The sequence below is a fragment of the Melozone crissalis genome, unplaced genomic scaffold (genome assembly GCF_028551555.1).
Source record: "Melozone crissalis strain CALT ecotype California unplaced genomic scaffold, PUWL_Pcris_2 ptg000006l_1, whole genome shotgun sequence".
In the NCBI taxonomy this organism is placed as follows: Eukaryota; Metazoa; Chordata; class Aves; order Passeriformes; family Passerellidae; genus Melozone; species Melozone crissalis.
This window is the reverse complement of record NW_026535784.1, coordinates 10,587,217-10,604,853: the sequence shown is the minus strand read 5'-3', so window position 1 is coordinate 10,604,853 and position 17,637 is coordinate 10,587,217. Positions and strand designations below refer to the sequence as shown.

General features: G+C 38.7%; 1 protein-coding gene across 1 annotated transcript; it reads left to right on the top strand.

Moving 5' to 3' along the window:
• Positions 1-2,848: 2,848 nt before the first annotated feature.
• On the top strand, positions 2,849-16,079 carry OTOP1 (otopetrin 1). Its single transcript, XM_054295718.1, has 7 exons — positions 2,849-3,012; positions 3,051-3,451; positions 8,491-8,627; positions 11,494-11,552; positions 13,481-13,611; positions 14,587-15,533; positions 15,909-16,079. Exons 1-7 carry the CDS (start codon positions 2,981-2,983, stop codon positions 16,077-16,079), a joined length of 1,878 nt encoding a protein of 625 aa, XP_054151693.1. The 5' UTR covers positions 2,849-2,980.
• The last annotated feature ends 1,558 nt before the right edge of the window (positions 16,080-17,637 follow it).

The following is a 17,637-nucleotide window of genomic DNA, read 5'->3' as shown; positions in this document are numbered from 1 at the left end:
TGTATGCACTGGTTTTCACTATTCATGTTATTCTTTCTACTGTAAATCAAATTTTCATTCTTAGCAGTGCCTGTTAATGAAGTTGCCATTTTCCTTACTCAGCAATGAATAGGCTGATATTAACTTAAAAGCTACTAGTTATACTCAGTTGGGAAAATAAAATAGCATTTTATTTTTATTAAATATCTGTTCATGTTGATTGAGATACTTAACTGTCTGAAGACCTGGGCACCGTCTGGTTGCTAGACCACTTTGTGTAGGTCCTTGTGTAAATACTTTTCCATGCACGCCTTTTGGAAAGTAGGAGAATGTAGAAATTGGGTATTGAAACCTGTTAAATTCTACTCCTTGTGAGTGTTGCTTGAAGTCTGGACTGCCAAAGGATACTGTGTTCTTCACTTTGGCTTCCAAATCCACACCACTGCTGAACACACGGAATGTTTAGTAATGACAGAGAATGCACATTGTCTTTGGTTGTTACTGTTCCATTAATGAAAAAAGTTGGGACCTAGTAGTATGTAATACAAAGGATCAGACAAACCAAAATAAAGTGCATTCAGCACTACTTGAAGTAGTTTGTAGGATAAGTTAACAGCTTGATTTATTTAAATGTAATATTTAAATTTGCCAAAACCAGTCATGCTTCACATCTTTAAAGTGCAAGTTGCTTATCTTCAGGTCGTCAATTTTTAACAATTTTATGTCTGCATACACAGGTACATTTGAGTAACTTTCTTTATTATAATATTTAAAATGCAGTATTGCTCAGGGATGGTTATTATAGCTGTATTTTTATTTGTCAGCTATATAATTGCTCTAAGTGTTTTAAGTTGCCTTGTAATCTGAATTAAAATTACTATTTGCTACAGGATTTTTCAAATTCATTCTTCTGAACATCTTAATAAACTTTGTACAAAAGTTATCAATAGTTCTTCAGTATTTAATTGTTTACCATCTAATGACACTTTCTTGGAGACTTCCACCCCATCTCATTGCTTTTTCTATAAAATAGATGTTCATGTAGATTTTAAATACTATACTTGACTCAGGGTATCTTTGTCTTTCATTCCCCTTCACCTGGGTTTACTGAAGGTGTAATAACACTCTGTTCACCTCTGGAGAGCTGTTTGCCTTCAGACTACTTTGATGTCTTTCTGAGAATCCCAGGTAGAAATGCTCATTGTACAAAGTCTTTCAGTAACAGATCTGAGTATCCAACACAATACTCATTCATTTATGTGCTCAAAAGGAAGTAGTGGCAAATCTGGTAAGAATATAAAACAATGCTTGTTTTAATTGTTGCAACCTGACACAATGCTGCTGCCACTTCTGTGAACTCCTTGCTTTTGTTATTTTCCTTACCACCAAATAAAGAATTTAGGGCAAGGATAGCATAATAATTCCCTGAAAAAAAAATGAGGCAATTGAAATCCTCACCTCTACTAAAGCTTGAATGTGTTCTCTTGGTACAGACCACCATAGGTATCTTCTGTATCCATTTACATTATTTCATTTCAGGATGAGAATGTGTACCAGCACCAAAGAGCTTTCTATTACAGGTGACAAGGAATGCTCTTGGATAATTTGAAGTAAAATAGTCCATGCAATGAAGATTATTTATCACAGTTACCCATAGAAGCTCTGTAAAATGGAAACATCTTCCTTAGTTATTCTTTAAAGGTTACATTATATGAGATGGAAGTAGGATTTGGCAATCCCACAATGCCATTTCTGATAACAATGGATGTAGCTGTGAGCTAGAGGTGGCCTGAATGACTGGTTATGCTTTTGATTTAACAGGCCAGACAGAAACATAAGGCTCTCTTCCTGTTAAGTGCATTTCTCAAAAGGAAAATTTGCAGATGGCTTAAAATACCTGTTTCTTGAGAACAGGACAAAATGAATAAAGGACAGGAACTACTTCTTTATGTTTACCTAAATAGGTGATTGTCCAGAATTCAGTCATTCCACCTTTCTGCCATTTTGTTTTTCTTCCCTGTTCTTTAAGAGGCTTGTGAACCCCAGACACTTATATGTAAGCTCAAAAGTGTCCTTTGTTATATGAGAAACGCCCCTCTATTTCTCTTCTGGCTTCAGAAGAGAAAAAGCTTAAAATGACTTTGCCAGAGGAAGTGGAGTAAAATAGATGCTGTATTTTCAATATATCTTTTTTTTTCAATTGTAGTTGAACTAGTATCTTAGTTTCATGCAAGGTGTGGGTCACTCACTGTAAAAGTCAATGTTTTGGGTAATGAATATGCAACCAACAGCTACAGAGCAAAGATGTAAGACACTCTTGGCCAGAACAAAAACAATTCTATCTTGGTATTTGGCCTCCAAGCTATGCTTAGCATCCAAATACCTAAAGTGAAGAGAATTCATTTTAAGTAGAAAAGGGTCAATATAAATATTGGGAAAATTAATATATAAGAAGGGGACTAAATTCTGCAGAAGGTTTTGCTACTTTGAGGTCAGTAGTTGCTTCTCCAGCTAGCAATTCCTATAGTCCTGTGTTGTCAGAATGGGACTTTCTAAAAAAAACAAGGTAAATTACCACTTTTGAAAGGTCTAGAGAATTCCTGAAAAACGAGGTTCTGTCCTACCAGTAAAAGTGCCGATTGCTCAGAAGAAGATGGCCTGTGGAGGCCAGAGTGTGAAAGCACGTGTGTCATCCCTCTGCCTGCCCTGCGGAGGAGCTCCATCAGCAGCTGGGGGCTGCAGGGCTGCAGGGCAGGCTCCGGCCTCACCAGCTCCCAGGTTCCGGCCGTTCCTCGGCTTTCCAGCCGCCGGGCCGGGGGTTTGTTCAACACACGGTGTCTTTTGCATTTTCCTGCCCAGGGAATGTTACACCGCACGGGTCTCCCAACACGGACCATGTCACCAAAGGCAAGCGGGCAGAGCTGGCTCCGAGCTAACCTTCGTCCGAGTGACTTCTCCTCACCCTGGTCCGGAGCCCAGCAGTTGTCAGTGTCGGGGAAGAATGTCCCGCAGAAACCTCAGCAGCCCCCCCCGGCAGCCGGGCACCCCCGCCCGCGGGCAGGGCACGGCAGGGCCGGCGGTCCCGCTCCGCCCCCGCCGCTGTGGGGGACGGGCCAGCAGCGCCCTCGGGGCTCCCCGGGGAAAGCGGGGCCGCCTGCTTGGAGCACCTGGCCGGCGGCGTGGGACATGGAGCAAGCCGCCGGGTGCCCCGCGGTGGGCGGCAGCTACCCGCAGAAAAACGCCGAGATCCTCAGCAGCCAGTACGGCATCAACCTCTTCCTGGCCGGGCTGCTGCTCACCTTCGCCTGGGCTGTGCACGCCGTGGGCATCAGCAAGAGCCACCTGCTCTCCTACCTCATCACGCTGATGCTCATCCAGCTGCTGTGGATGCTGTGGTACCTCTGCAGGAGCTGCACGCAGAGGAGGCTGATCCGGGACAAGGACACACACGCCGGAGCCCGCTGGCTGAAGTGTAAGTATGGGCGGATGGCACGGAGTGGTACCGCACAAGGGACATCTGTGCCGTCACCTGTGCTGCCTCTTTGTTGCCTCTCCATCCCTACCGGGAGGCATCCTGGTATTTGCAAACTGAATGAACATGCAGTGCAGTCTAAAGTAAATATATGCATAAGCTGAATATACTAGAAGATTGTATTGGGAAGCTGTTTGTTAAACATCCTTACTTTCCAACTACCCTTTATAGTGCTGAAAGCTCCTACACCTTTCTTCCTTACCAGGCTGGTTTGGTGAAACTTGAAAAATGAAATATGGCTAGTGAAAGAGGCAGTTTTGTTGCTGTCTTGCAGCTGTTTTAGAGGAATTATCACCTTTTCCAGATGGTATAATGCAATTTGCTTTATGGTAGTACCAGTCAGAAAGGTTCTGAAGCTCTGTCTATACCAACATGTATCAGAGATTCCTGTTTATATGTGTACAGTGATGCTTTTGAAACATCTAGAGTTAGACAGAAGAAGACAAAATCCCTGACCAGATCAGTTTGTAATCAGCACATAAAGCAGTTAAACAAGGAATCTAAACTAAGCATTTGCTTGCAGAAAAAGTATCCAAGTTTGCAAGGGTAGTGGTGGGGTGTGCTGGCCCTTATCTGCTGTCAGCTGTGCACCAGAGTGAGGATACAAAGGTAATTGAGAGAAGGTGTTTGGGCAGCACATCACAGAATTGTAGTGACAGGAATCTGTGTTTTCAGGTACCAAGGAAAAGGAACAGCCTACATCAGTGCTTGTGCAATAATAGGCAATCCCAGTTTTACCAGCCTCTTCCAGTCTCAGCACTGTGAATGATAGATTGGAAAGTATTTAAGTGGAATGTTATGACAGATTTCCCCTAAAATGTTTTCTACTTACTAGCAATGAGACAACAGCTATTTTCACAGCAGCTAATTAAACATCTAAATGAAAATTCCAAGAACACCTGACACCTGATTGTTTTGAAAAGTAAGGTTGTGCTGTGGAAATGTAGTCCTCAATCTCAGTGCTTGTGTATCATTTACTTTCTTCACAACAGTTAGCATTTGTGTTTGAATCGCTGACAGAAAACCTGTTTTTTTTAATGTCTTATGTATAGCCATGGTCTGTAGACTCCTTCCTGAAATGTATGGAGTTCACATGCCAACTGTTACGTTGTTCCTTTTGATTATTTATTATTTTTCAAGGAAATGTTAATCTCTCAAGCATTTTTCATTTATTAGCTTATGTGGCTTACAACCTCCTGAAATTCATGCAAGGCTTAATATGATCCTACCTTGGGCCAAGCTAAGCTTTTGTTACTCAGAGGGTAGCTTTCTCCTCCTAAAAATGGAATAAATGCTGCCTAGCATGGGTAAGTACAGCAGGATCCCCCACCCTCTTTTTTTTTGGCGCCGCATTCACAGCATTTCATTTGTCCTACAGAATATAAGGAGTCACAGAAACTTAGAAATAAGATCCTAGATTGAACTACTGGGTTACCATATCCATTTCTTTTACCAGCACAGGATGGCTCTTTGTACTGGCTTCTCAAGTGCTGTGGGTTCCATGGCTTCTCTTAGGCTGCAATTCAACAAATTTGCCCTTAGGGAATGACCTACACTTTCCTATTCTTGGGAGTTTCTTGTAGCTACAACAAGGCTGTACAACTCCTTTATCCTCTATTGGTAAAAGAAAACTGATTTGAGCTAAGGAAAAACTCAGGTGGCAATTCCTCTGCCAAGATCCCCTGTGCCCTCCTCTTTATCATGCTTTTGTCATAGAAGTCTTTTACCTGAAAGATCAAAAGTCCAAAAAGGAAAGGGGAGGAAGGAGTGGGACAGACATATTTTGTTTGGGTTTTTCCACTGAAAGCTTTCTGCAATTTTTTTACTAGCTCTATCAGCTACTTTTGAAGAACATCTCTGCTGTAATTGTGAGAGCAAATGTCCTTGTATGAAACAGTATAAAATGAGTGTATTTTCATGAATCCTTTCAAACTGTGAATACCACTTTAGTAAAAGTGGTGGCAGTTGCCTGCTTAGACCATTTTACTCTGACAAATGTTGAAATGGAATGATTTAACAAAACCCTCCTATAACTGACTCCTTGTACGGTTTAGCAACACTAGAAGGACAGTGATCAGTTTGCAAGAGCTGCTCACAGGAAGCTTTCCTCAAGCCTTTCTGCACAAAGGTGTCAATTGTGTGAACCCTTGAGCTTGGTTCTCCTCCCACCTGTGTGGTTGACCAAGAACCACTCTTGGAGTCTGAATGTGGGAAAACTTTGTGGCAGAGCTGTGTCTTTAATAAAACACAGTTATCCTGACCCAAATTACCACAGGGAACCTTAGGAAGTCTTTCCTTGACTTATTCCAAATGTTATTCCCCTAAGTATGCTCTCCTGCTAGAAAAAGCTCTCTGACCATTTTTTTGGGAAAATGCAGTGAAGTGAGCCAGAGAAGTCATAATGAAAATCGGTTGGCTTTATTTTATCACACTCTTTAGCAGCACAGTTTCTGTTTAAAGCATTGACAACTGGTCAGCTTAAAAGCTCTTGACAGACTTCGACTTGTATCTTTTTACTGCCTGCATTGAATTGCCAATTATTTGAACAATATTTTAAAGTGGGACTGGTGTTTTTGCAACTGTATCATTATGTTTTTCTGATCTTGATGGTTACTAGCAAGAAATGAGCCAGCACTTAGCAATATTGAAAATCCTATTAGTGATCCCTTAAAACACAGAGGTTTCAATGAATGTTTGAAAGGAAAAAATAATGAACCAGTGCTCAATAGCAATAATTTCACATTTCTTACAATTTTAAATGAAAATTACTAAGCGGTGGAATTATCTTCCTTGAAATTACTGGTGTCCTTTTAGTACATACTACTGAAGTTTCTATCACAAAAAGTTGTCAGGAAACCTATTAACATACCGTATGCATGGCCATTATTGTTGTGCTTTGATTTTTGACTAAGAAAATTAGTACAATCATTCTCTTTTGAAGCCCATAAATACGTATGTTGGACACTTTGTATACACTTGTAGTGTGGCCACCTGGGTGATTGCAGAAGTATCTAAATACCATTTAATAATAAATGAAAAAAATCTAAAATTAAGAGTCATATAAAGTCTTCTAATCCTTGGTGGTCAGTAGTCTATAAACTTTTTGCTTCAGAAGATAGCTTTTGCCTTCTTACTGAAACAATCATAACACGTGTGAAATGGACTCATTTCAGACAAATAGGCTGTTTCCTGCCTACTTGTAAATAAATAATAAATCACAAAATCAATCTTAGAATAATTCAGGTGGGAAGGGACTTCTGAAGTTCATCTAGTCTACCTTGCTCAGAGCGTGCCTACTTAGGCAGAGTGATTTATAATCAGTTATATTTATAATTATATCATCAGAACTAGAAATTCTAATTTATTTCATAATTAACATTCTTTAGATAAGGCAAGAAACATACCATTTATCTCAAGAGTGGCCTATAAATTTGTATTTTAGGATACCATTTAGTTTCATACACAATAAAAATGGCACCTCTATTTAAAAACCTGGGCTCCAGTCCTGTTACATGTGTTAGAATACAAATTAGCTGACCTAAGAAGCATACATTTAAAAAAATTCTATGGGATCATACACATGTATGAAGTGCAGACCTGAGGTTTTAGATTTTGCAATATATAAGCAGAAGTTTTGAGCTCTGGGTAGAAATTACACTCAACCAGTAATTTTACAGTGTTTTTATTATAGAGAGGTTATAAAGCAGAAGCATAAAATCCTGTTAGAATTCATGCCCTTGTGATTGAAAAGGTTTCTAAAGTCTATTTTTGTTTAATTTTAAAGAGTCAATGAAAAAATAAACAAAATTACAGTGTGTTTATATAATTTCTACTTAATTTTTATCAATGCAACTTCGAGAATAAAGGTTTTAATTAAATAAATTTTTAATTTAGTGTTACTTTTTTAATACCTCATGTCAAGTGGAACACATGGTACTTATATGGAAGTTGTAGGTTGAACTAGAACTTATAGGTTGTGGCTCCATATAAAAGATAAATACTAATCCAAGTCAATACTGGTGATGTTATTTACTCTGTGAGGGATTACAAAGAAAGATTAAGTTACTGATGCTGGTTTATATCATGAGGTCTGGTTAAGGTCCATGCATAAATTTTTATCTGGTCTTCATTCAAATAAGTCCAAATTAAATCCAGTGAAAACTTGCTTGAAAAAAGCTTTAATAAAGGAAAAAAACCCCATCCATGCCCCCAAAAAATCCCTCAAAACAAAACAAAACCAAGGTTTGGTTCGGTAATCTTGTAGCCAATTATACTTTGTCATACAGATACAAACCCAGTAATAACAGCAACAAAAAAGTGAACAGAGGGAAATGTATTTCAAAGTTCTTTAGGGTATAGAGTAATATGTTAGGATATTTTTGTGTGTGTGTGAAATACAGATACTGAAATGAAATCTTTGGTTCTTCATCAGGAGAACAAACCATACAGCTCGTTGTGGTTGTGGTCTCTGAGTTGCAGTGTGACCGCCCCCAGCCATGGGGAGGGCACACCAAGTGATTGTGTTACTTCCCACTGTGCAGGGGTTGGGCTGGGGGGTGTGAGGTGATTGTTCAGCTCCCAGGAGTGCCCGGTTTGCTGTGGGGCTGCTGAGGGCAGGAATTCCTGCTCTCCATGGCTATTTCAGTGCCACTGTCACCTGGGAGCCTGTCCTGCCCAGAGCTGGGCACTCTGCTGGGGCTGGATGTCCTGGGCAGGGCAGGGCTGGCAACTCCTCCCTGACCATGCAGGGGATGCCCGTGGTGACCCTGCTTCATGTACTGGGCAGAGGCTCTCACAAATTAGAGGCATTTATTTCATAGAGTCTGTTATCTTCTTGAGCATTGATCCGCTCTTATTTTCCTAAACAAGAACACAGATATTGGTCAGTTTTCATTCCCCTAAATAGGTTTTTGTATATTTTATAGTCTCTAGACACTATAACTATACATAAAATTTTCTAATATCTTTTTCATTCATAGGTGGGATTACATTATTTGCAGTGATTACTTTAATTCTGGATTCCTTTAAAATTGGATATTATATTGATTTTTCAAACTGTTTATCACCAACTGAAGGCATTTTTCCTGTTACACATGCTGTCCACACCATCTTACAGGTAAAAGTCACTGGTTGCACTTTTATATAAATCTTTGCTTCTTTTCAAAAATATATTTTATCTTGTCATCAGTGGACTTAACACTAATTTGATTTCTAAGCATATCACAGAATACTTTTGAGGACTAAAGGCTTGTGTGTGTATAGTAAATTCAAGGTTTGCAACCTGAAGTTGCTTAGCCACAAAATTCATGGGTTTGAAAAAAAATAATAAAAAACATTTTCTCCTGCAGTTGAAGTTATGTGGCCTTTTTGTTTGGTTGAAGTTACATACAGAATTTTCAGGCTGAAATGACTATTTTGGCTAAAGACAATTCCCTTGCTTATGTATGTAGGACTTGCCACACAAGTTCAATTCCATCTGTCTAACCTGATGTTCCTCTGTGGTAAGAGGTGTAGGCTGGGTAAGTTAAAGGGGACAAAACCCTTCCTAGCTGGTTCTAAAATACTTGCACAACTTTCCTGTCAAAATGAACTCGGATTTTCCTTCTAGAAGCATTTGCTTGTTCTTATCAGTGGCTGCACAGTAGCAAACATAGTGACTCCTGTGAAATATTCCAGCTGTTTGTTATAAGGCTTTGGGTCTAGAGTGTGTGGTGGCACTCCATAGCTGTTTGGTTCTCACATTAACTCCTCTGAACCCCTGTCAGCAGGTTTGTAGGGAAGAAGGAAGCAAAAGCCACTCAGATGAAATATTCAATCATAGCCAGGCACTTTTATGAATTTTCCAAGGGGTTTATGTCATTCAGAAAGAAAAGAAATGTTTTCCTAGCAGCTGTGATTGAACAACCTACATTTTTCTGCTTTCTTCGACAGTAAAAAAAAAAACCAAAAAACCAAAAAAACAAAAAAACAAACAAACAACCAAACCCTGAAATTTAAATAGTTACTCTCAGCCCATCTATGTTTTTCTCTGAAATTCTGAGTTGGTTGAAGTAATCTTAGTTTTACATTCTTGTAAAATCCACTCTCCATGTCCTGCAACTTCATTCCTTCATCTCTGAAAAACAAACCAATGAAATTAGGCTCTTCTGTATGCTGATCTGAACACAGCATTCTGCACTACAGCCAGTGGCCCAGAGCTGACAAGGTTTCCAGCCATCATGAACTGGACTGTGGAAGAATGATGAATAAAAATGCTGAACAAAGTCAATAAGAATTCTAATTTAAATTTTACATCACCCAGGGTCATTGAATTTATCATCTACAGAGCTTAAAATAATGAACACTTGAATGTTAGCCTGAGAAATCAAAGAAAAAGTTAAATTTAAAAAGTAATGAACCACATACCTCTTACCTAAGACAAATCTTCTTGTGTCTTTGAAACAGTGAATGAAATCACAGCAGAGAACATCCCTAGTATGTGTCATCTAAAAACCAAAGAATTTGTTTTCTAATGGATATATATCAGATTCTGTTGTCATTTACTCAAAGTGAGGCATCCTGATACATGTCATGAAATGAATATATACATTCTGCACTCATGTATGAGCTAACATGTACCTGCCCTCCCAGGGCAGGCTGTGCATTATATTTTTCTGCAGGCAGAAGTATTCTGAGTATTCTGTGAGCCAAACTGGATTTTATGTTATTTCTGTACTGAGTTTTCCTATTTCTTCCCACTATCCTGTGTCTGAACAGATCATCAAAACTTACGTTTTTATAAGTTTTAAAGAATGGTTTCAAATCTGCTGTCAGATTTTACTGCATTTATCCCAGGATGGTAAATTGAATATGGCATTAGAGACTAAGGTAATTTCAATTCTATTTCAGTTGAAGCCTACATGAAATATTTTAGTCCATACACCTGGGATTTTATGGTGGCCACTCCTCTCATTGATAAATGCTTCATTAGAGGAATTGTTACTGCTGGGTAGCAGAGTTGAGCCATAAAAAACTGCATTTGTCTAGCTTTGCTTGCCTCAGAAATAGTGACTATGAAGGCATCCTGCAGTAATGGATGCTGTGGAAAAATGGACTTCCAGTTTACTCTGGTTGCTAAAGAAGAACCCAAAGTTTTTATCACTTTTCAGACCATTTCTTTAGTACCAGACCAGGCAGGTTTCTAAGAGAAACCTTGGGACTCTTTCTCTCCTGATACTTTACCTAGTGATGAGTTCAGTATCCTAGGAACTATTGGGCTGTTAACATCACCCTAATATCCCTGCGGAACATTGGTATAGTTCTTCTTGAACCTATCCACACTTGGTTTTGTTTCAGTGGCAGTCTTTTTCTGAGGTCTCCATTATGCTGTCACAGAGAGTTCTAATTTTATTCCTCTTTGCCTTGACTTGCTAACTTATTATTGTTATCTCTCTCTTTTGTTCCTTGTTTGAGTTTTCTGCACTATCCTTGAGTGCAGCTGCTGTGTTTTTAATGGGGTTGTCTCTCATGCAGTTAGTACAAACTTTTCTCATGCTTCCTGGGAATTTGTTGTTTTATTAGTCAAGTCTGGCATCCTTTCATCAATCTCTTTCCCTCCATAGAATTTAATATATTTCATAAATTATTCAAACTTTGCATCACCATGCCCTGCAGCAATCATACCTCTATCCACAGCCAGTGGCTTTATTTTGTTTGTCATTGAAATAAAATCTCTTCAGATACAGAAGGAAAATGTGTTTTAGTGAGTGATACTTAGACTTTCTACTGTTAAGCCACTGATTTTTCATGTAAGAAATATCAGGATTTGTGTAAATATCACATTAAATCATGAGCTCTTTCACATGTGTGGAGATGGAGCTGCCTCAATTTGAATAATCAGAAGTTTTAACCATTTGAATGTCTATCTACAGATGCATATTCCTTTCTGAGTGTTACACATGTGCATTAGTGTAACAATATTTCTTTGTATTTCTTCTATTTAGGTGTATTTTCTGTGGTGTCATGCAAAGGATGTTATCCAGTCTTTCAAAACACTTGAAAGGTAAAGTGGATCTGATCCTCATCTGCATGTTAATAGGTGTAGGTCTGTACAGTGCTTTAACACCAAAGTTTTATTGTATGAGAGATAGTGAAAATATACAGAGATTGATTCTCTTCTGGATTGCATTAAGTAGAAAGAAACAGAACAGTTGAAGTAACTCCATTTACCCTTATTTAACCTGCCCTGATATTTTGTAATACAAAATAGTGTCAGAATACAAATATTTTTCTCATGAGACAGGAAAATCGTATCTTATCTTATAGTGGTATCAATATTTGATACTACAGAGTCACTTAAGAAGGAAGGTTCATGTATGTGTGTTAAGACTAAGCACTATATTGTGTTTTATTTATTTACCTACTGAAAGGATACTTGTATCAGCAACCTGCAGTCAATGTACTGTAACTGAGGTATTTTATATTGATTTTATGGAAAGCACCTTTTTAAAACTAGGTCTTAGACTCATAGAATAGTTCAGGTTGGAAGAAACCTTTAAAAGCCATTTAGTCCAATCCCTCTGCAATAAGCAAGGATACCTTTAACTAGATAAGGTTGCTCAGAGGTCCATCCAACCTTGAATGTTTCCAGCCCATATTGATGCTGGGGCTTGCCCTGACCGAGCTGCAGGACCTTGCACTTGTCTTTTTGAGCCTCATAAGGTTCTCATAGGGCCATTTCTTGAGCTCATCCAGGTCCTTCTGGCATCCCATCCCTCAGGCATGTCAACCACACCTCACAGCTGCGCATATGCACTTGGAAACACAGCCTACCTGGTGGTATCCTGGTACCAAATCAGATCCAATGTGTTTTCTACTTTTGTGAGAAGGTGGATAAATGTAAATTAATCTGTCTGTACATAGGACATAAATAAGCAAACATGGTAATTTTTAAAGTACTTATTTGAAGTTATCAATGATGTGACCAGTTTCTATAGGTGGTAAAATAAATTTGCTCAGAAACATCATCTGTGGTGAAGGTTCTCCATTTGTTCTGCTCTCCTGTGTAAGTGTGGAAACCCCATGCTCAGGAAGAGAGTGATTACAAAAGGCTGTGCAATGTCAGCTGGTGCTATCAGCTCTGTTTATAAGTAGATTTTAAAAATTTCTAACTGCAAATTTATCACCGAGGACAGTGTTGTAATTAAGAACTGTTTCTTGGTGAAGAAACATAAACAGCCTCAGATGCAGGAAATCACCTGGCATTGGTAGGTGAAAGGATTTATCTAGGAAAGAGATAGATACATGACCTCCTATTAAAAAGGGAACTGCTTGGCAACAGAGGACAATGTTTTTTCTGGATTTTATTAGGAAGTTCAGAACCATTAATACACTTCTTTCTCCAATGCCATTCTGTTTCACCAAGCTGAAGTGACTTGTCAGAGGCCAGGAGCCTCAAAAATGCATGGAGACCTACCCACATTTGTACTTTGAATGGAATAAAGCCCTCTGATAGCTTCAGCTCTCTCCAGAAGATAAAAATGCATGGGCAAGAAGTTCGAGAAGATGGTGGTATCTGTGAAGAAAGATCAGACAGAGAATATGAAGAAGCACTGCAGAAGGCTGTGAAATATGGTTTGCAAACAAATAATCCTGTTCAGATTGTTCAACCACTAACATTAAGCTTGTCCAGCCCAAAGAATAAAACCCATCACATAAGAGAGCATAAGGAACAATAAAAGCATTCTATTAATAGTTTAATGCATTAGGCCATTTAATATATTGCATTTCTGTAAGGTTTTGGAAGACTGATTTAAGTGACTGCAGAACATCTTTAGAGATTGGTGATGATTTTTCAACTCTCCCCTTTCACTGACAAATAAATAGTGCCATATAGCTTGTACACAGAAAGTTAATCCATTTAATTTCATTTCATGTATTTAATGAGATACAGTCTGTGAGGATTCCTGCAATAATCACTTTGTTTTGTAGGTTTGGTGTTATCCATTCTGTTTTCACAAATCTGCTCCTGTGGACAAATGGCGTGTTAACGGAGTCAAAACATCAATTGAATGAACATAAGGAAAGACTAATCACACTTGGTTTTGGGAACATAACTATAGGTAAGCAAAAGGCTTGGTGCATTGTGAAATTCCTGCTCTAGCACACTCATACAAAACACTGTCACTGTAGGATTTAGCTAAGTCATCCATGATTATGTCAGCATAGTCATTCTGGGGCACATGGTAATTAGCTGATACTGAAATGTTATATAATCATTATCATGCATGTGAACAAGGCAGTAATTTTCTTCTAAGTTCCAAACAAATAGATTTTTTAAGAACATTTCTTTTCAGGAATAGCATCACTGAGGAACACCACTAAGGAACCACTTTATTACTAAATCACAGTAATACATTAACATAGCAGTGTTAAAAAAGAGTTTACTACTTACTAAGTTATTTGTAAAAAATCAAATATGGATAATCTTGCAAATCTTTCCCAGGAGAGTGATTGCATGTAGCCTGTGGTCCTACAGGATTCAGTGTGATGGCTCAAAAGAATATAAGCCATCCATTAGTGCTGTTTTACAAGACAAAGACTTTGCTCTGGGTGTTTTTTTTACTAATGAATAATTTTCTCCATTGGCAAGATTGTGCAAGTTGTAGTCAGCAAATATTTAGGGTAAGGAGGATATAAAAAAAAAAGTTCTTCACTGTGAGGGTGGTTAGACACTGGGACAAGTTACTCAGAGAAGCTGTGGATGCTCCATCCCTGGAAATGTTCAAGGAAATGTTCATGGGGCTTTGAGCAACCTGGTCTAGTGGAAGGCTCCCCTCCCCACAGTGGGAGGGGGAGTTTGAAATAGATGATCTTTAAGGTCCCTTCCAACCCAGGCCATTCTATGACAACTGCTGGGGATGCCTTCTGCTTTCAAACCCAGTGAAGCATGGGGAAGCCTTTTCTTAGGTGGGTAACTGGGTGTTGTTTGACTGAAGTCTTACCTTTTCTGTTTCAATAATTTATTTATGTTTTATTTATTCACTTAAACAAGGAACCTTGATAATGAACATAACTGATCTCTCCTCCTCCTTTAGTTCTAGATGATCATGCACCTCAATGCAACTGCACAACAACAACTCTCTGCTCAATATTTTCTCAGGGAATATATTACCTATATCCCTTTAATATAGAGTACCACATCCTGGCATCCACGATGCTCTATGTCCTGTGGAAGAACATTGGTCGGAAAGTTGAGCACCACCAGCAAACCAAAACTCCATTCAAATTCCATGGCATAACTGTCGGAATGATTTTTGGACTAATTGTGTTAACTAGCACAATAGGCATAGTTGTTGTGTATTTAATTCAGATTGGAGGCTCAAAAATCAAAAGTGAATTAGCACTCACTATGTTTTACTTGCACGCTATCTTCGTGTTGGCTCTCATGTGCACGGCTGGAATTGTCGCCCTTCTCATCTACAGACTGGAGGATAGATCACTGGATAATTCCAAGAACCCTGCTCGAAAACTGGATGCAGAGCTGCTGGTGGGCACAGCTGCAGGGTCCTGGCTGCTCTCCTGGGGCTCAATCCTTGCCATTATCTGTGCCCAAGGTCATCCCAAATACACATGGTATAACCTGCCCTACTCGGTTCTGGTGATTATTGAGAAATACATTCAGAACCTCTTTATCATTGAATCCATCCACCGTGAGCAGGAGAAGGTGAATGAGGACATTAAAACTCTACGAATAGTGACCATATCTCGGGGGAGCACCTTGTCCCTCAGCCCCTTGTACAAAGAGATTTACAATGGCAGAGCTGCTCGTGACAGTGGTGACATACCCTGTCTGTTTAAAGGCAGCATCTGTGGGAGAGAAAACGATGCTGCTGGTGTTGCTACAGAAGAAACGAGTCACGACAATAGTTTGGTCATGCACTCAGCCTCAGATTTCTCATTTTACAGCAGAAACTCAGTTACTAACAACAAGAGGAGAATTTTGAAGAACATCGCTGCATTTTTATTCCTCTGCAACCTTTCGGTAAGACATTTTGAATGTAGTTCACAAGTTAATACCCAAAAGCTTCCCATCCTTTCAAGTCTGATAAGTACATTAAAATTGCATGGTTCTATAGTTTTTAGGCAGAATATTTTACTTCTGGAAGAAGTGAATATGCTTTTGGGGAACAAAGTTTATTTAAATGAGGAACATGGGAAGTTCCTTTAAGTAACTGTCCAAAACCTGTAGCAACAGCAGAAGCTGAAACCCTCTTCCACCAGTGTGCCCCCGTAGCAACAGGGAGGGATTTCTTAGGGACTCCTGAAACCAGTGTGCAGCACGGTGAGTCACAGTCATTAAGGGCTATTGACTTGTAGGGCTGGTGATTAATACTGGCCTCACGTTCTTTCCCTGCAGCTGTGGATACCACCGGCCTTTGGGTGCCGCCCGGAGTATGACAATGGACTGGAAGAAATAGTTTTTGGCTTTGAACCCTGGATAATTGTTGTGAACCTTGCGATGCCTTTTTCTATTTTCTATCGGATGCATTCAGCTGCCTCGCTCTTTGAGGTCAATTGTAAAACATAGATCATATACGGTCCCTCAGTGAACAATTGATTGAATAATTAATTACATAAATAACAGTCGAGAGAGTGGATGAATGGATGAGTGAATGCAGCAGCTGCCCAATAAATAGAAGATTCAATAATTTTTTTTTAAGAAGGGACAATAGCTAATAGCATGTAAATTTTTTTCTTTCCACATGTTTTGTTATATATGTGGTGTTATTGTATAAATACGCTTTTCAGAATCATATTAATGTTAATATGATTAACTCTACATAGTAAAGTTAATTCAATCTCATTTATCTTTGTTTTAGTCAACTGGGATTTGTTCTCTATACAATTTGTATGGCTTTGTTTTCATTCATTGTGACTTGTGAAAGGAGTTTACAAAAAATTCTGTATGGCTTAGAACAGAAAGTCCCAGAAAGAGCTTCTTCTGAATCACAGAGATATTAGGAAAACTCCAAGTCTTAATTCATAGCTTTGGGGTTTTTTTGTAGTAAAATTAAAATAATTTTCAAATATTAATATTAATGTACTAAAATATTTGCTAGAAAATTGGGATGTGGGAATTAGTTTAAATTTCCTTACTACAGATGAAAATCAATATAGAATTATTATTTTGTGGATAGATATAGATAGCAAGAAATCCAGGTGAGTAATATGTATGATTAGATATAATGCTGTATATATTTTTTTCTGATAAAATATATTTCTATTAATTTTCTTGTATTTACTCTATGACATAACTGAGAAATAAAATTATTCCTTTTACTAAATTCTTTTTTCAAGTATTCTTGAAATGTTTTGAGAGAAAAAACTAGTCCTATAGCTCATATTAAGTATATGTATGAGAATGGTATGTATTCCCTGCACAATTTTTTAATGAGCTGCTAATTTCATTGTAGATCAGTCTCCTGGTTGGAAAATAATCATAGGTTTTCATACAGAGGTGCTGTAAAGCAAAGCTGAAGCCTTTAGAAACCTGGAGGGCCTTTGGCCAAGAGTTTTATAAGTGTGGTTTAAAAGATGTTGGAACATATTCTCAAAACGCTTTGACATTTCATTGCTTGAATTCTCAGAGAAAGCAGTGAAAGTGCCTGAATATTCTTGGAGTCTTCACCTGCAAGAACAAAAGACTGGAGAAGCAACCAGGATACTGGAGTTACAGATCAATTAATTACTGGATAACCCTTGCTAATTTGTTGATGAGCTAGTCCTAAGTCTGGGGGGGTCAAGGGCTGAAAAATTTCTGCTCCTGGTTCCTGAAAGTTGTAAACTTCTCACCACCATCATCCCGAGAGCAGGAACATTTCTGTGTGGGAGAGGTTTGCTTCTGAGATAGGAAATTTCAGCAGCTGAGTCTGCCCTCATGCAGCAGGAAAAAAAAATGTTGGCTTTGTACCGCTAGATGGCAAGCACAGACCATTCGGTAAATTACCTGCTTGCTTTGGGTTGCTTCAGGAATTGCTTCACATCATAATTAATCTTCAGTTCTATTTTGTGGTATGCATAGCCATAACTTGCTTAGGAATTTTTACTACCACCTTTGCCTGTTGCAGAGTCCAGATCAGGTAAAG